The sequence below is a fragment of the Centropristis striata genome, chromosome 19 (assembly GCF_030273125.1).
Source record: "Centropristis striata isolate RG_2023a ecotype Rhode Island chromosome 19, C.striata_1.0, whole genome shotgun sequence".
In the NCBI taxonomy this organism is placed as follows: Eukaryota; Metazoa; Chordata; class Actinopteri; order Perciformes; family Serranidae; genus Centropristis; species Centropristis striata.
The window spans coordinates 19,323,503-19,343,096 of NC_081535.1; the positions used below are offsets into that span (position 1 = coordinate 19,323,503).

Consider the following 19,594-nt stretch of genomic DNA (forward strand, 5'->3'; position numbering starts at 1 on the left):
CACTGAGAAGTAACTGATGTCTTACTTGTTTCCCAGTTCCCTTTCAGTGACAACAACGTCCTCCACATGCCAGTAAACCTCCCCCTTTACTTTCTTTCCATCTTTGGGTGTATGGCCCAGGCAGATACCAGCGATGTCACCCAGGTTCTTGGAGGAAAAATCAAACCTGTCAACATTTCCCCTACAAAAAGAGAGGAAAGAAGATATTAGAGTGAGTAGCTGTTCGCCTAAATTGGCCCACATGCTTAGAATTCATGTCACTGCCAATTTGTTCTGGATGGTGTAATGTCATCATCATGGATTGCAGCAGTGGTCTGAACTCAAGTGCTTGGTGCTGGTGGGATTATCATAACAAGTGTAAAGGCAGAATTAGAGGGAGAGAAAGCACATCTCTTTAAGCTTTTTCATGTAAACAAGTTGCAGCTCATTAAATTAATCTTGCACCAAGTACCTACCGCAGAAACCTCTTCTTCTTCGAGGAGTTCTCCATTACGAATTCTTTTGATCGGCCCTTCCTCCCCTCAAGTACAATCCAGGCATTTTCTTTGGTTTCGGTTTCTCCAGTTGTGATACAAATTTCGTACTCTTTCAGAGAGAAAACATGATGTAAATGGTCTCAGTTGTCCTCAAACAGACACAATCATTTCCACACAGAATATACAACACACAGCACAGATTTTCATGAAATCACACCCCATTTTTGAAACTGTTTGGCATTTCTCTATATATAGATGCTTTTATTCCCACACTGGAAAAGATGCACATAATCTAACTTTGTCTAATTGATATCACAGTTTTCTTTAAGTTTGTAAAAATCTTTGCAATCTATTTTTTGGACCGTGATGGCTGCGCCCTGAGATAAATAATTGTTTACAAGGAACAACAAATCACAGCAGGCTGGTAACTTTCCCTTCTTCTGTAAAAAACAGTCTCCTCTAAGTATGGAGTACAAAAAGCAGAGAAATTGCCCTATTAAGCCTGCAATCTTAAATCTTGCCCCATCAAAACAGAGCCCCATGATCAAACAATAAAATTTACTGTATTTTTTGGTAGGATGGAATGCACTGACAAACAGCAATTTGTATTAGCTGTGACCAGCAGCTCAAAACAACAAAAACTACCCCACCCTCTGGAAGCCAGTTTTTGCCATTGGAGGCTAAAATTTCCCCAAGAGGTGAAGTGATTTTGAGTGTGTGTGTGTGTGTGTGTGTAAAAGACATGGATGCGTGGTTGCAGATATTGCTAACTCTCCCTTCTTTCCCTGCTTCCAGGAAAGCGGCTTGTGTTTTTCCAAGCAGTAAACAATGTGTCATGTGTTCCAGACCTTGATCCACACTTCAATCAATGCTTACAACATTAACTGTGTCGTATGTGCTGGCCTTACTTGTCTTCTCGTTAAGGTCCAAGCAGTCGTTGTTAGCACACGCCAGTTCTCTCATTATCTGTCCATCGTCGTCATTCTTGGCAAGCCATCGGTCGCAGGGGAAACGAAATGTTTTGTCCATGATCTCATCCTTTACATCAATATAATCCAAGTGCCATCCTGGGGAGGGACCTGGGATTAATGTGATCAAGAAACAAAAAAGAACGAAAGTTAAAATGTTGCCAAGAATGATGAAACAGGAGTGATGCAGGAATCTTTCAGACCAACAAGTAAAGAGCTGCGCCACCGCTTCAGGTTTCCTCAAAGCCAGACAGTGATGTGGCTGCAGCTCCATTAAGTCATCAACTGTTCAGGTTTCATCAAAATTAGAGTGATGATTCAGACATGTCCTATGGTGTCAGACTAATGAATCTGTGCCAGATTAATCTGAGGATGAGTATTCATAAATTTAGCTGTGACTTCAGTAAACTTAATTTAAATAGCACTTTTCACAAAGTGCAGGTTTAATCAGGCCACCGTGCAGAGTGACTGTTTATCTGAGGGCTGACCTGAGTTGTCGTGCCAGACTCGTACTTTAGAGAGCTCTCCCATGCTGAGGATGTCGGAGAAGCGAAATGTGTCCACCTGCTTGCGTTCAAACTTGTTGGACTTGCTGCATTCTTTCAATGCCAGCGTCCCTGTGTCTCCGTTCTCTCCAAAAATAATGATCCACACGTTGGCATCAGTGCCTGCCCCTGAGGAGACAGGAGAGAGTCGCCCAGTTAGAAACATTAATCAGTGTCTGCTTCCCTAAAAAAACAAAAAAAAAACACGCTGAATTAAACAAAGAACAAACTCTGAGCTTGGTAATATAGTGTGAAACAGTCAGGAATAGCAGAGTAGTTTCATTTATGTAATGACATTGGTAATAATATATTTCTATATATATTATCCCAAGTATTAAATGGATAGTTTGGATTTATTGAAGTGAGGTTTTTATCCAGCTACTGTAGGGAATAAATTACTATGAATAAGTACCCCATACAACCCGACTTCAAAGAATCCGACCTATCCCTTTAACTACAATAAATGCTCTTATTTTATACAGTTTAATCTTGAACTTTAATTTTTATTGCAGACCTTATACACAACCCAGCTCAATTAATGTAGGGATTTCTTGAATTGCCAATAAATCCTGAGACTGCAAAGCCCTGAGGAAACTGATCAGCTGACAACCAGCCCCGCTATGCAAAGAATAAAATGAGCAGCAGAGGAAGCTACGCTCTGTGAGTCAGACAGCACATCTATAATCCCTCAGTGCTTTATTATTTCATTACAGTGAGTTAGACACTAAGTGAATGTGTATTAGGCGATGGTGAGCTCATTCAGTCTGTACCATTTTTTCAGTGTCCTACTTCTTCATGTGTCTGTACTATAAACTATAAATGTTATATAATAATTAACAGCCCTGCAGTTTTAACGTGCAATAGCTATCTTTAGGAACATAGATAATAAGAATTGCATTGTATGTTGTTTTTTCTTTTCATATACCTCCCTACATACTTGACATTCAGTCCCTCTTCACATATACATGCAGATCATTCCATAATAATCCCAAAGGAGACCATTACCTTATGCACAGCATCGCCTATGTGATGTTGTCTGTGTGTGTGTGTGTGTGTGTGTGTGTGTGTCTATCAGCCTGGCTCATTATTCCTCCCAGAGCCTCAGTGGTGGTGCAGGGCTACATCTTAGCTTCCAGTAACAGCCAAGGGCAGAGAGCACTCCTTTGAAGTCGGCTCAGACTTCTTGCCACGCTATCGTATTGATCAGCAGCAGTACTGAGCTATAGAAAATACTGCATGAAGAAATGAGGGAGCAAAGCCATTCGGACGGTTTCCGAAGAGGATTTCTTTCATTACCACATTGGATTCATACATGAATTATTCCAGCTTTTCTCCTCCTGGAAAACACAAAACTCTGCACAAGGGCAGGTCAAATGAGGATAAGGAGCGATGTAGCATATCTATGAAGTCATCCTCCAGCTTTGGAGAGTGTTTGAAAGAATGAGATTATTGACATAAACAGCTCTACAAGGTTGTAGCATTAATTTGGCATTACAGGGTGAAGAGTTCACTCATCTGAGAAATATTAATCACCATCCACTTTGGAATAAAGCAATTCAAGCACCTGCAGGTTACCCGCAAGTGCCTTGTTCAGAGTTCAGAAAACAATCAAGAGAGGTGATGGCAAGGTGGACCCAGGACACAACTTGACAGATGAAATCTCTCGTCTGACATCCGAGTTCTTCAGGATCCCCCAGGGAGAGCTGGAAGATGTTACTGATGAAAGAGGATGTCTGAGCTGCTCTGCTCACACTGAGCGTTGCTGCATCTGACCTGATGCTGACCCAGAGATGAAAGAGGTGGATAGATGGATGATGTCGGTATGTCTAATAAGTGGACTTGTGCGTGCCCTGCTCTGTTGACTGCATTTAAACTCTTCGCTTCCTCTGCCTCACAAGTCTGATCCAAATATACACATATATATATATATAATAATAATTTAACTGGGTAAAGACTCCCATGACCTGAACATTGTAACAACAAAAAACAGAAAAAAAACAAAAAGCAAACAGACAAATATAGCTGCCACATACTAAACATGAGTGAGCACACTATCTGCTTAAATGCAGCAAAAAGACAACAAATATAATGCATAAAAATGTATCATTTAAAAAAAATGTGTTTTTATTAAAATCACTACTTTTTTTTTCATCCATAAAAAAAAGTAACTTAAATTCCCTCATAGTCATCAGCTCTAGCAATTTCCAGTCATTCTGTACATTATTCCACGAAGGCTGCATGTTTAAAAAGTGTTTTGCTAGTTAATAAAAGGAGTTCCCATTCTTTTTTGCCAATGTTTTAAAGGTGATATCAAGAAGACATGCTGGCTATGTAAATGCACAGCTTGGCAGTGGCATTCATCCTCCCACAGCACTCATTGGATTGACTGCCTTTTAAGCGAAAACATGCTATTTCATGTCCTGGTGCCAGACGAATCAGTCAACTCTGTGGAGTCGGCGGATTCAAAGGTACAGAACCAGCCAAAGTTAATCAATAATTTTTTAATTTCAGGCTGCTAAAAAGTCTTCCAATAAAACTAAACAACAAGCACTGACATATGCAACCTGGGATGATGTTTGGAAGTAGACAAAAGTTAAAGGTCATTTTCACAGGGAACATGAAAGAAAAAGCAGGACAGGTCGCTGTACATTCATGTTTTTCTATGAGACTACGTGATAGACTTAAAAGTTTTTCATGAGCAGGCTGACAGCACACAGCATGTGTTGAAGATTTACCTGCACAATCGCTGGTCTTGACCTGGATAATATAGGTGGTGATCTCCACCATCATCTCCTCGTCCACCACAGCAGCCATCTCGCAGATCATGGTTCTCTTGGGTCCATGTGTCCTGGAAAGCCAGTCCTCATAGGTGAACACGGACACCTCCTCTGTTGTTAGGTTACGCATGATCACCTGCAGTACAGAATTAACAGTTAACTCTTAAAATACAATATCATACTTACTCCAAATGTTATTCATAATTCTGAATTATCTGATAGCCAAAGTTAAATATATATAAATATCTATCTGTGTTCACATGCAAACATTTCAGGGATAGACTGAACCAAACTATTGGTAGTTGATAGTTCAGATTTTGACGTGATGATAGCACTAGAACAGGGATGGGCAACTGGAGGCCCGGGGGCCGCATACGACACGCACCTTCACTTGAAGTGGCCCTCAGTACAACTACATGAATTTGAGCATGAAATGTTAAAAGTGCAGTGTAAAAATGCACAAAATGACTTCTTGCAATTAATGTTGGTCTGCTGTTCTTGCACTGAAAAAAAAAGAAATCACAGTAAGTGGTTATTTTTTATTTGCTTCAAACCTTTTGTATTCCTATTTATACTGTTATACATGCATTTGAGCATGAAATATGTTAAGTTACTGCACTGTAAACATATTTAAAATTGCAGTTTCATCATATCTGGTTAAGTGCAGGGTCCTATATGTGGCCTTGTGGAAGTGTCGATGAAAGATTGTGACCCCCCTCCAGCATTTAAGTTGCCCATCCCTGCACTAGAAGAAAAGTTAAGGGATCAACCTTATCGATGTGAAAAAAATGCTTCAAATTCATCCTGTGGGCCACATAAATGTCTGGACCAAGTTTCACAGCAATCCAATAGTTGTGAACTTCAAAGTCGATAGGATTTCTGCTCTTTGTCATCAAGAATGTACAAAAATTCATGTAAATACATAAAACAGTTGTTGAGATATTTCAATCTGAACCAAAGTGGTGGACCAAAATTCATAGAGCCAGATTATAAAGCGTTGTGTCATGCATTGTCATATTATGGACACTAATGTGTCAACAGCGTGAGCACAAACCCTGCATAACCCTGAAAGTCTGATCACGCGCCCTGGGAAACATTTCATTACTAGACAAAGACTCAGCCCAGGCAGCCACACTTGTATTACCTCTCCACTCTGCATATTTATTTGGGCAGATTACTATGCTGGCAGTCCGCCCGGTGCGCTGTTGTGTCCATTTCAATACATAGACCCAGCAATCCATAAAGGCAGCACATCTGCTTGTGATGCTGAACACACAATGCTCTGTGCAGGGTCAAGTCAAGGAGATGTTCGCAGTCGCTGAGTCCCAGGCACGGACGGACAGGGCTCGGTATTGTTCCTGACTGCTCTGCTGCTCTGCAGGCATGGTGCCTTTACCAGAGAAGACATTTGCATAGGAAATGTGTTCTGTTTCATCAAAGCGTTTGGCCTGAGACATCAGACTGAATTTGGAGGTGAGCAGTGATGTTGTCCTCACAGGGTCAGCCAAAGAGAAAAAGTACTGAATCATTTTGGGAAACTGTGTATGTTAACGTAGTCGATTATATTGCTGGATTACGCATTAAAAATAGTGAAATTTGCACTTCCACACACACATACACATTTTCTCTTTCTATTGAATACAGAAACACAAAATACTCATTACTGCGTGTTTATGTGCGTGCATGTGAGTCCTGTATGTGTGTGTGTGATGCCAGAATGAACCACATGGTGAATAAAATGCGTCAATATGCTCACTCCAGGAACTCTGGGCCCTGCTGTGTATGTGTGTGTCTGTGTCTTTGTGGGTGGGTGAATCATTGACCATGTTCCTGCAGGCAGAGATAGATGTGTGTGTATTTGTCTGTGTGCTGTGTGATATAATAGATTGAATGATCCTATGACCTACAGCATACAGTGCCAGCATAAAAACACAAACCTGTGGCTGCTTTGTACTATTGATTTTGGAAGAAGCTAGCAGTTAGTGTTCTGCTTTTTATGCTCCTGGATTTATGTTTCATGGATGAGATTTGCAGTTTCTTCTTCCTAAGCAGTTACCTCTTGACCAAATTTAAGGAAACCTGTGCATCGTGCATGATCAGCTTATTCTGGACACTTTAACCTGTTTTAAGCTTTTCTAAGCTGTCATTTTTTACATATTTTTTGCATGTAAACAAACAATTGTCAGACTCATGATGGACTGAAAAACAATATTAAAATTGATGCAGCAGAACCAGAGACAAAACAAACAGTCTTTGGTTCTAACCATACCCACCGATGGGCAGGTGGGTTTTCTGAGGTTAAACAGAGTTTGAGGTGTAAAATCGGTAAAGTTCTCCTTTAAGGTTAGCTAACCTTATCCAGAAACCAGTCGGGTCGACTGCCGGAGCCATCAATACGAAGCCTCATTTTCCTCAGTGGAGCAATGTCATCAATCTCCATGTTGAAAGTGTCCTCCTGACCACGCTCAAACCTGATATCCAGCACACAAACAGCACAGTTTTTAATCTGGAGCATATTGAAACTTTCTCTTTAATTACATTGTTTTCTGATGTCCATGTTTGACTACCTGTCCTCATTCTTCTGCAGCAGCATCTCCTCTGTGGTGCCGTTGGCTCCAAACACAGACATGTAGATCAGGGTGTCTGTTCCAGCGTTCTGCACGTCTCCTGTTACTACGGTCACCTCGTAGATAATCTGACATGAAAATATTTAGTCATTTTTAGTTTTTTCATATACTCACGGTAGCAGTAATACCTCTTAAGATGCACCAGATAAGAATGTGAATTTATCCTGCAGTAAATAATCAACATACATACAGTCAAACAATTATTAGACCACCCTTGTTTTCTCCTTGCTTTCTTCTTCATTTACTGCCTGGTATAACTAAAGGTACATTTGTTTGGACAAATATAATGATAACAACCAAAAAAGGTCATAAGAGTTTAATTTAAGAGCTGATATCTAGCCATTTTCCATGGTTTTCTCGATTATGATTTTGGTTATTATCAAAAAAAACTTGGAAAATGGCTAGAAATCAGCTCTTAAATTAAACTCTTATGAGCTTATATTTTTTATTTGTATTTGTAAACCAATGAGATTGTAAATAGTAATTAGAAATGAATGTTTATTAATGTTTAATCATGATTCAGAGGGACTTCAGGTTATTGGATAGAATTTTATATATGTGCATCATTTTCTTTCAAGTAAAGAGCTCCATTGGTTTTATTACTGACAGTATGATAGAAATGAACTCATTATCACTAGCGTGTTGTGGTAACTTGATTTAACTGTGATGTATTTTCTCAGCTGTGTGACTGTGCTTTTGCTCCCCTTTTACATACCTGCTGGCAGATGGAAATGGCCTCTGCATCCAGCACGCTGAATACTCGAGCAGTCAAACCATCTCCTCGATCTTTGGCCAGCCAGCACTTGCAAGCAAAGATATATTTGACCCCTTTGGTTGGCACAGCAACAGACAGCTCATCAACCAGCCAGCAGCTCTCAGGAGTGGCCCCATCATGACCGAGCTGCAGGGAGGACGAGAAACAATCACTTCAAGCAACGTGGGTGTATTTTTCTGCATGTTCGTGCCTGTGTGTGTATGCGGATGCGTGACAGTGCACGATCATCACTGAAACTCTAAAAGCTTCCCCCCTCCCTCACCTCGACCTTTTTGATCTCCCCCACATCTGAACCGAGGGGCTGAAAGCTCTCCAGAGAGCCAGCCTCAAAGCCCTTCCTGTTGTCCGGCATGTCCAGCCACAACCTCTCTGTCTGGGTGTGATTGGCCCCAATAATGATCACGTAAGCCCTGCTGGTGGTGCTCGCATCCCGCTCCAGTCCGGTACAGATGGTGATGTGGTATGGTATGACTGCACGGGAAGGGCACAGCACTTATTCATTCAAGAGCAAGAGATTATGTAAAAATGTCTGTGTTAGAATATTAATGACAAACATTCAAAAAGCAGGGGGTGAATCCGGAATGCAATGCTGAAGATTTCTCTTACTTGGGAGCTCAATTTCTTCTTCCTCCTTCTTCTTTTTGCTCTTTTTGTTCATGTTACTGTCGACACTCTTCACTGTCAGGGCTGAGTTCTTCTTTTTGCTGTTTAGGCTCTCTCTAACTCCTTCATAATCCTGAAAGAACACAATACACACAGTTATAAAGGCGAACACACTCACACAGATACATGCTGAGATCTGTAGAAATACATAAAGTCTATCTAGGGCCTTGTGGTTACATGAGCTTAAGACATTCAATGCAATGAAAAATTGCAATTAAACAGTCAGTTTACCCAAAAACAAAACCTATATATACAATAAAGGGTGCAGATGGCTGCAGTTTTGATTTATTCATATGCAGGGCAACCGAATGTCAACATATGATGTCATCAGCCCAAAGAAAACCCACTTCCATGAGTCATATTTGATGGTAGGAACAAAAAGACCTTCATGGTCATATGGTTTAGAGGACTTGCTTAGTGGTTTGTGCAAAAACATTTTGATTAGGTTTAACTGACTATTCTCCTTCCTTCTATTGTGTTTTATTCTCTCTTTTCCTTGATTTGTACAGATGACCACACATACCTTAACATAGAAGACTCTCTCAATGCGCCGGTCCTCCCTCTTCCTGGACAGCCAACGTTCACACAAAAAGAGAAACACCTCTTCCGTGTCCTCGTCAACCACCTCCACCTGGTCCAAGTACCAGTCTGCACTCATCATACTGTTATCATGGCGGATTTTTATCCTGAAAACCTGTCCGAGGTCGACGGCCTCTATATTGAACTTATCGACCTGTGGAGATGAAACATGAACACTGCTGAAATAATAATCAGTAGAATCATGCAGTTTTAGTTATAATTCAGTTTCCTTTGAAAAGGCTGCTTATTGTGTCAGAATTATATGTCTCATTTCATTGGATAAAACACAAAATGCTTTCTTACAGATCCGCGTTCAAACTTGTTGCTGTTTGTCTCCGACTTGCTGAGTTTCCTCTCCCCAGTGTCCCCCAGGTCCCCGTAAATCGTGAGGAAGACGTTGGCGTCGGTGCCGCCTCCGTACACATCACCTGTCATCACTGACACTTTGTATGTGTGAGCTGTAGTGTGGACGATAATCACAGACAAGCACACGGGGGAACAGTTTGAGTGCAATTGGCAGAAAATAGAGTGAAAAGAAAGCAATTTTCCATCGCTGTTTGATGCCGCTGTCATAACAGAGGCTCACTCGGGGATTAGAAAGGACCTGAAGGGAAAACTATCTTGTTTTTAAACTATCGCTCAGTAAGGTGGGGAAAAAAACAGGGCCACAACAGGGAGAGAAACCCTGCACATATGTCTGTAGGTGTGTTTGTATGTGTGTGTGTGTGTGTGTGTGTGTGTGTGTGTGTGTGTGAGTGTGTGTGTGTGTGTGTGTGTGTGTGTGTGTGTGTGTGTGTGTGTTCACATACTCTCTAGAGCATCTTCCACCTCCACCTCGGTGACTTTCAGGCTTCCGTCTCGTGAAAGTTTCTCAGTGATGATGTCAGAGGGCACCAGCTCCCTTATTGTTTCTCCATCATCCTCTGACTTGGCGAGCCAGCGCTCACATGGGAAGATGACAGTCTCTGAGCCCTACAGAGAGAGAGAGAGAGAGAGAGAGAGAGAGAGAGAGAGAGAGAGAGAGAGAGAGAGAGAGAGAGAGGTGGGCACAGCGATAAAGCACCTACATTTAACAGATGTCTTGTCTTTGTCTGAGCCTCAGCTCAGTATGTGGGATAAAAAAATTAAATCACAGTGCTGGATAAAACGTATCTATCTGTGAAGAGAACATCTCCACCTAGTGACAAAAAATGGTGTTTGTGGTTCACCAGTCGATGTAAGTAGTAAGATATTGGCAAAGACAAATTTAAATTTACAACAAAGGTACAAGTACTGAAATCAATATCAGTTGTTTTTTAGGCACTTTCATTTTTGATTTACTTTGAAGTTGTGCTCCACTATAATTCCGAGGCAAATTTTTTAACATTTTACTCCACTACATTTATTTGAAAGCTTAAATTACTAGATATTTCACAAGAATTTAAGATTTTCCATACAAAATATGATCATGTTATAAAATATCATTGTTATTGAAAACGAATCAGTATATTAATGTATCGAAAAAAACACTACAACACTAAAATGCTAATATTATAATATAATATTAACCCAACAATGTAATATATAGTAGTATAACACTCACTACATTTTTCTAATCCTATGTTTTTACTTGTAATACTTATTACTTGTAGTACTTTTATTTTCAATACTGCAAAATAAGGCAGAATGAGTAGGATTTTTTAATTAAGTAATACAAAAATAATTCCTCACAATCATGACTTGTGACGACATGGAAATGTGTGGCAGTGTCTATATCTGCAGTGAACCTGCCCTCTGCCTGTTTTTGTCTTTTAATTTCATGTGAAAGGCTCGGCCAAGGCACATAAGGTGTGAGGGCTGGACTCAATAAAAATGTAGCAACCAGGTTCCAGATCATAAGCATGTATCCAAGAGGAAGTTCCAAAAATGGTGGAAACAGTGAAGAAAAAATGCAAATATTGCAAAACTAAATGATCTGTCCTTGGTAGGCAGTACCTTTCCCTTTCTAAGCAGACGTCTGATCTCCACTCTGTCCAGATGCCAGCCTGGGTTGACCCCGCGGTTGTCATGGCCGATCCGAATCTTTTCCAGTACATCCCCCACATCTTCTAGCTGCACAGGAAGCAGAAAAAAAATATTAAAAGAATGTTGCATTCAGTATTGTATTTACTACACTGAATACACTTTCTGTTCCTCACGGCCCTGGTCCCCTGAGCTTTATGAATGTATCGATTCTCCTTTATTTTACCTATGACTATGTACACTGTTATTGTACCTCAACAATAAACATGTCCTCAGCTCCTCTCTCAAAGTACATCCTCCTCTCCCTCTTGTTGACACACAGAGACTTCTGCTGGGTGCACACTGCATCTCTCCCATACAGGACAATGGAGACATCTGCATCAGTTCCGGCTCCAAACACGTCACTTGTGAAGGTTTTGATTTCATAAGGAACAACTACAAAATTAAAACAAAAGAAACAGACCCAATTATGTGCAGGAAATGAATGATATCTTATTTTTTGTAAGTGTGAGGTTAATGATGATTTACATGGTGTATAAAACTCGGTCTGAAGAGCATTAGGGAAAAGGTCCCTGACGATGGCCCCGTCATCCTCCCCTTTATCCAACCAACGACCACAGGGGAAACGCAGTTTCTGTCCAAGAGACTGGGCATCAATCTCCACCCAGTCAAGGAACCAGCCTGCTGATCCTCCACCTTAAACATTAACACAAATGATTGTAAACTCAAATCTAGAATATGTTTGAATTAGTGACTGCACAGGCTGGGAGTCTGTCCTACTGTACCACGGTTGTCATGTCCAATACGCAGCTTCTTCGGTGGTCCAATGTCCACAGATTCCACAATGAACTCATCGATCATACCCTGCTCAAACTTATTCTTATGAGTCTTTGAAGCCTTCAGGTTAATTAGTCCTGTAGATTTGCACATCACAGAATAATTAAATCATTTAAATACAAATGCACACAGATATAAATTCAGTATGGCAGAGACTTAGGTATTACCTGTGTCATCCTTGGTGCCGTACAGGATCATAAAGACATTAGCGTCAGTTCCTGCATACTTTTTGTCACCAGTTTTTATTCTCAGCGTGTATGTTGTTGACATGGCTGTAATAATAACAAACCAGAATCAATTCAACATTAGACATTAAGCATTATTATTTCTATTCATTCATTTAAAAAAAAAAAAAAAAAAGCTAAACATTTCCTTAGAGGCCACTTTGATTCTTCAGCACAGTGTTTCCCTCTCTCTTAGAGCAGCCATAATGTTGCCCCCACCTTTCTGTTCCAGACCAAGTGTGGCTTCAGAGTCTTCCTCATCATCATCATCTCCTTTCTTCATAAAGGCCTCGTCCACAGGAACTAGCTCCCTGGCAAGCTGTCCATCATCCTCATCAGTAGCCAACCAGCGTTTACAAGGGAAAAAATACCTAAAACACAATATATAATATATAACATATATATAAATGATATTCAAATATAAATGTCTGCATTGTACTGTCTGCTTCGTACCAATACAATAATATCTGTTTACAACTATCAAATGTTCTTGTCTCCAAAAATGGCCATTTGTATTAGAATTGATCACAAATCTCCACAGACAGAATGTGTCAGAGGACCATTTCAGTACCATTTCACGCCACACAGTGGAGCTCTACAGACATTTTATGTGCAAATGTTCTGCCTATGTAGGATGTTGTTGTTTTGTGAAACATGAGGCACTGATTTGGTGTCTAGGATGACTTCTCTATAAAATACATGATTGATTAAGTATTTTTTGTAATTCATTTGGAGATTTGTGTGAAGATGCGGTTACACATGTGATGTAAAGTGTAAAGATCTGTGCTGACTTACGTAGTGTCATCTTTGTTGTCTACAATTTCCACTCGGTCCAAAAACCAGCCGGCACTGGCCTGACTGTTGTCGTGTCGGATCCTCAGCTTCTTCAGGACCCCCAAGTCAACCGCTGTGATGTTGAAAATGTCCTCCTGTGTCACACATGAGCAAACCAAAGGGTCAATAAATGTCACAGGGCTCAGTTTAGCAGTCCATGAGAACCTCATTGTTTATTAATTTGATCTGTATTTAACCTGCAAGCCTCTTTAGATCCAACATGTGTTTAACAATAGAGGCTCAAACAGTATCATTTGATAACAATCATCAAAAAAATACATTATACATTGTGAACAGTGGAAGAATATCTGCTTGCCCCAATCCTATCTTTATGCTATGGTTAGTGTCTCTTGACTCTTGTCTTATCATACAAACATTACCCAAATGTCAAACTACTCTTTTCCTATGGAAAATTTTATATCACAGGGGGAGATATATTGTGTTATAACTGTATCTTTGATTTAGTACAATACAAATGACACAGAAAAATCTCATTTACTACATCATAAAATGAACACATCGAGAACTGACATAAACAAAGCTTACCTGGCCTTTCTCAAATTTGTTCAGGTTGTTTGCCTTCCTGAGCTGACGCTCCCCCGTGTCGCCAACCTCTCCATAGATGTTGACGTACACATTGGCATCAGTCCCCGCCCCAAACATAGTCCCAGTAAACACATGGACCTCATATGAGTTGACTGAGAAAACGCAGACAGGGCACATCATAAGTGACATTTTAATATCTAATTCAACATTCATTCAAAATGTCACAGTTAAAACAAACAATCTAGCCCCTGGAAGGAAACAGCAGTGGGTCAACAGATTGCATTAAGCTCCACTTACTCTCCAGGTCTTCATTGTCGTCAGTCAGCAGCTCAACCACAATCTCCCCATCCTCCTCATCTCTGGCCAGCCAGCGGTTACAGGGGAAAGTAAAAGTCTCCACCACTTCCTGCAGCTGCTCAACTATCTCTACCTCCTCATCTTCATCTTTCTTCTTCTTTTTCTTGTCCTTCTTCTTGTCTTTCTTGGTTGCCTCCTTCTTCACCTCAACCTGCACCATAGCCATCGTCAGCCGCTTGATGTCCACCGTCTCCAGGAACCAGCCGTCTCCAATACCCTTCCCATCATGGTAGATACGTATCTTGTAGATCTTACCGACATCCAGAGCCTCAATCTGGGTTGTAAGTATGAAAGAATGATCAAATATGGAAACATGGAACTTTAATGTCCTGAATACATAAACACAATACAAGCTTTTTTTTATTATTATTATTTTTATTATTATTAATTTAAACAAAACACAACATAAGTCACCAATGGACAAACACAGTAAAACAAAAACAAAAAACAAACAAAAAAACAAAAAAAGAACGACAACAAAATCACAAAACCAACCTAAATAAATAAATAAAACTACAATAATAAATAAGAACTTTAACACATAAAAACTAAACAAGACACAAACAATACAAGCTTTATACAGACCCTGAAGATCTCAGTGGTGCCCCGTTCGAAATTGTTGGAGCGACTCTTGAGAGCGAGAACTTCAGTTTTTCCCTCATCACCGTAGATCTGACAGAAGACATTGGCATTGGTGCCACCTGCACGCAAGTCCCCTGTGACCACTGTTACTTCAAAGTTGATCACTGTTAGGCAAGAGGCATTACAGTATTATGACAGGAGGAAAGATAATATAAGCAGAGAAATATACTTCAACTCATAATCACTGTTCCTGCATGGGGATACACGTCAGGTAACAGAGTAAAAAATTCTAGCTAACAGATATTAACATGAAACTTCTCCAGTTGACTACTTACATTAAGACAATATTATAACATCATAACAATTTGTATTACAAGTTTCAAGACAAGAAATGTTATGTTCAATGAACAAGTTGTGCATTATCTAATAGTAACTATTGGTGAATTTAGGAAAAAATTATTGACATGAAGTGCAGTTAAAAAAAAAACCCTTAAATGTGTATTTTGGATTTTGTCTTATCCACTAGTCTGAAAGACGACATGTGGACATATGGAAGCAAAATAGCCCCAAATCTCTAAATTGAGCAGTGTAATGTTTTTGCCTGTAATGTCTCCTTTTAAATATTCTTAAATATTGTTATTTACATTGTTCGATTTCCAAGATCTCACTGGGATAGATCTCAACCTCCACTTTTCCATCAGCCTCGTCTTTGCAGAGCCAGCGGTGGCTCGGGAACATGTACTGCAACCCATGAACTGGTACAGAGATCTGCACGCTGTCCAGAAACCACCCAGCCCGCAAACCCTCGTTAGTGTGACCAATCAGGAGACGGTTGATCTGGAAGCAGAGAGGACATGAGATGATAAAACCGAACCATAAACTCTGTTCTCTGTGAAGTGTGTTCATGTCTGAAGAACTTGCCTTTCCGATATCAAAGGTGTCAATAGTGAAGATGTCAGTTTGTCCCGTCTCAAAGTAGTTCCTGAGGTCGTTGTCAGACACTGCCAGTATCATCTTGCTAGTATCACCCTTTTCCCCATACAGTTTGACAAACACCCTGGAGTCCGAGCTGGCCCCATTCACACTGCCTGTCTTGATTGCTATGTGGTAGCTGACATCTTGGGAGGATGGATGGAAAGAAATACATATTTTTTCTATAAATATGAAGATTTTTTTTCATTTTGGATAACCTTTCCCTGTTTTAAAATGTAATTTTTGCACTCACTGAAAAGCTGCAGGCCATCACCAGCTGGGGATAACTCGCGGACAATCTGTCCATCGTCTTCATTACGGTCCAACCACCTGAAGTAAAACACACAGACAAACTGAATCCTATAGCAGTAACATGTGAGTTCAGCCCTACCGATAATACAACATAAATACTTAAATGTGTGGAAAGAAGATAAAATGTCATTTATTTATTTATTGATAGCATATGAACATGGAAACACAGTTTAGGACTAGGGAAGGAATGGTAAAACCCTATATATATATATATATATATATATATATATGGTATTTATATGTTTATATATAAGTATGTTTTCTCAAGTACGTAAGTGTGCTTTTCAGTGTTCTACAACTACAGTAGCTTGTTGAGAAGCCGTCAAATGAGGCAGTGTTATTTATATTTATTTATTATTGATTTATTATTATTTTGTTACTTAAAAACAAATCTGAAATGGAATTTGTTGTTAAACAGCACAATTAATGTCACAATTTTTATATATGTTGTGGAGATGCAAAGAAAAAGGCAAATTTGTGTTTCTGTAAGCTGAAAAGGTCTCTAGTTTATTCATTTAAAAATAAGAAATATCATAAACATAAATACTATAAACGGCCAATGTAACATATATGTCCCATTACAGGTTTTTTTTAAAACATCATAAATGTGTTCTATGTGGTCCACTTGGTCTGTGGTATATCCCCCATAATTTTCCTTCAAGGATTACTGGGTCCGGGTTCTTATGGGTTAAGTAACCTAACATTAGTGATCTTTTTGAGGAAAAAACATCATCATATCACCATTATTCTGAACAGACAAAATTGAACAGCTTTTTAATTTTGGTTGTATTCAAAATTGGAATCAGTTAGGTTTATTTTTTATTGCTTTCATCCAACTACAGGAAACATGATAAGTATTTAAGGCTTCTGGCCTTCCTTGCATATTCTGTTACAATTTATATACTGTATTTTTTTGTTAATTTGCCTTTACATAAAACAAAACAAACAAGCTACCAAACATTTCCCTTTTAACAAGACAGACATACAGACAGACAGGAAGAGCTTCTCTCCACATGTAACACTGCACCTTCGCCTTGTGGTTTGGCTCCAATTACTGAGGAGAGAACTGACTAACCGTTGTGCATTTAGTGCCTATTTGTAGTGGCAAACTCATCCATCAGCTGCCTAACGACTTAAACACATGCCACTGGAGAACTAGTAAATGCAAGCATGGCCAATTTATGAGGCTTCTGGAGCAATGTTACCCAGCTGTTAGATGTTTTGGTGGGTTACTGACTTAAAGCTTCATTCAAAAATGTAACATAGTTATTTGCTTTCTTGAAAAGAATTAGATGAGAAGATCAAACCCACTCTCATTTCTGCACAGTAAATAAGAAGCTACTGCCAGAAGCTTGGCATAGAGACTGGAAGCCCTTCTTGCAAAACCACAACTTGCCATTTTTGTATTTCACTGTTTTATGAAATAAATATGACAAATATATGACTACAGCCATTATGTTCATTTACCGCATGAGTGTTATTGATCTAATCACACAACTCTCCACAACAAAGCATATAACCATGATTCTAACAATTCCTTCAGTCATGTGTAAAGTATTATTGCCTTGCCTGAAACAGGGGAACTCAATGGCCAAACTCTCTGGCTGGCCCTCCTCCCTGACCATCACCTTATCAAGGAACCAACCACAGCCTCCACCTCGGCCATCATGACCGACACGCACTTTGCGCACCTGGCCCAAGGACACAGACTCGATGAGAAACTCATCATGCTGAGGAAAGACAGAGAAAAAACTGGTTTAAGATGCTTGCAGTGTATTCTCCAGACTTTTTTATTTTGTGTGTATTAATGACGTGCTCACATTGCCCTTTTCAAATTTGTTGACATTGTTTTTGCTCATAAACATGAGTCGCTCCCCTGTGTCACCCAGGTCACCAATAACATTGAGGAAGACACTGGCGTCAGTACCACTGCCACTGACGTTGCCGGTGCAGATGGTAACACGATACTTTATCACTGAAAAAAAGTAGTTATTCACTTATTATATTAAATATATGCGCTGACTGTCATATAGCTTGTATGTGTTTAAAATCAACCAAGCACATTTGTATGTGTCCTTTGTGTTTTTCTTACAGGGTAGAGGCTCATCAATGAGCGCTCCAGTAGCTGGAAGCTCTCTGACGATCTCGTTGTCGTCTTCATTGATGTCCAGCCAACGGCCACATTCAAAGGAATATTTCTCCATCGTCAGGGTCTTGAGCAAAGTGACCTGCAGAAAGCCACAGTCTCATGTGTCATCATACACGTCTTCAGCTCTGGTTCATGAGCTAACCTTCAGACAAATGAAGACTGAAGTAGTGACATTAACAAGCATTTTCCAAACAATTAACACATTAGAAACAAGATTAAACAATTCTAATTGTCTAATGTAGTGCTAAGAAGGGGCACAATCCAACAGACCTAACAGATCAGACAAACAGAGCAGTGGGTCTTACCTTTGCTAAATGCCAGCCGGAGAATGGGTGTCTCTTTTCATGCCAGATGCGCACCTTCAGTAGTCTTCCCATGTCTGGCAATTCAATCTGCAGTGATTAGATACAGATATCACTTCTTAGGAACTTATTGTCGATCACTATAGGAAACTTAACAGTAAAAAAAGCTGTAATGTACCCAGTTTAGCAGATAATCAAAGGCTTACCATGAATTTATCCAGCTGGGCCTGTTCAAAACTGTCTGAGTTGTTTTCCAGCCTGATCTCATCAGACTTGCCCTTCTCTCCATAGATCTGCAGGAACACCTGGGCATCTGTCCCAGCCCCCTTCACATCTGATGTCCAAATCCACAGGGACCATGGGTACTCTGCAGTAAAATAATAGGTTTTAATGTTAAATTGGTTACCCTAGTTTTTAAGAATTCAAAATTCAGAGGCATTGGTTTGAGAATCAGTTAATAATTCGATAAACGTAGGGATGTGCTGGTTCATCAACTAATGAAATTAGCATATTAGGTGACATTGATCTATGACTGAATTTGTAGTCATACAAAGACAGTGAAATAAATGGCTGCCTGTATGACTTTAAACATCAGTTTGTATACTGAAGATGCATTTGTTTCCATGGCACAATAGATGAAATAAAAATAATAATAATAATTCAAAAAAAGCTTGGCATAGAGAGTGGAAGCCCTTCTTGCAAAACCACAATGTTTTATGCTGCTTACAACCATTATGGGGAAATAATTAATAACAAAAACAACAAAAAAATGTCTTATTTTAAACATCTGTATTGTTGCCCAGGATTTCACAACCTATGTATTTCTAAATTAAATGCAACTTGATTGATTTCTTTGGTAAAGACAATTTAAGTGATTTGCTTTTCTTTCAACGAGGAGAGAGCTGTAAGTTGAATGAACCCACTCTTCTGTTTTTTCTGCCTGAGAGAGACCATCTCGTAGAGCTCTCTCTCAATCAGTCCGTCCCCCTCGTCCTCGTCCAGCCACATCCCGCACGGAAATGTCTGCTCCACACCAGTAAATGGACAATATACCACCACCTGGAAGAG

General features: G+C 39.8%; 1 protein-coding gene across 2 annotated transcripts in view; it reads right to left on the reverse strand.

The window, feature by feature from the left end:
* The window catches only part of loxhd1a (lipoxygenase homology PLAT domains 1a), a 32,961-nt gene that overhangs the window by 762 nt on the left and 12,605 nt on the right, over positions 1–19,594 (reverse strand). For both annotated transcript variants that reach the window (XM_059357548.1, XM_059357547.1), the window contains 32 exons: positions 19,450–19,585; positions 18,733–18,893; positions 18,530–18,616; positions 18,168–18,303; positions 17,896–18,050; positions 17,645–17,805; positions 16,017–16,093; positions 15,713–15,909; positions 15,436–15,628; positions 14,795–14,955; positions 14,150–14,483; positions 13,853–14,004; positions 13,268–13,401; positions 12,692–12,843; positions 12,416–12,520; positions 12,197–12,325; positions 11,940–12,107; positions 11,665–11,846; positions 11,385–11,501; positions 10,220–10,382; positions 9,714–9,868; positions 9,355–9,564; positions 8,775–8,904; positions 8,431–8,639; positions 8,109–8,294; positions 7,334–7,461; positions 7,120–7,237; positions 4,725–4,902; positions 1,933–2,118; positions 1,385–1,555; positions 456–585; positions 26–181 (listed from right to left, as the gene is read on the reverse strand). In XM_059357548.1, the coding sequence (XP_059213531.1) occupies positions 26–181; positions 456–585; positions 1,385–1,555; positions 1,933–2,118; positions 4,725–4,902; positions 7,120–7,237; positions 7,334–7,461; positions 8,109–8,294; positions 8,431–8,639; positions 8,775–8,904; positions 9,355–9,564; positions 9,714–9,868; positions 10,220–10,382; positions 11,385–11,501; positions 11,665–11,846; positions 11,940–12,107; positions 12,197–12,325; positions 12,416–12,520; positions 12,692–12,843; positions 13,268–13,401; positions 13,853–14,004; positions 14,150–14,483; positions 14,795–14,955; positions 15,436–15,628; positions 15,713–15,909; positions 16,017–16,093; positions 17,645–17,805; positions 17,896–18,050; positions 18,168–18,303; positions 18,530–18,616; positions 18,733–18,893; positions 19,450–19,585 (5,057 nt within the window). The remainder of the gene's footprint in view (positions 1–25; positions 182–455; positions 586–1,384; positions 1,556–1,932; positions 2,119–4,724; positions 4,903–7,119; positions 7,238–7,333; positions 7,462–8,108; positions 8,295–8,430; positions 8,640–8,774; positions 8,905–9,354; positions 9,565–9,713; positions 9,869–10,219; positions 10,383–11,384; positions 11,502–11,664; positions 11,847–11,939; positions 12,108–12,196; positions 12,326–12,415; positions 12,521–12,691; positions 12,844–13,267; positions 13,402–13,852; positions 14,005–14,149; positions 14,484–14,794; positions 14,956–15,435; positions 15,629–15,712; positions 15,910–16,016; positions 16,094–17,644; positions 17,806–17,895; positions 18,051–18,167; positions 18,304–18,529; positions 18,617–18,732; positions 18,894–19,449; positions 19,586–19,594) is intronic.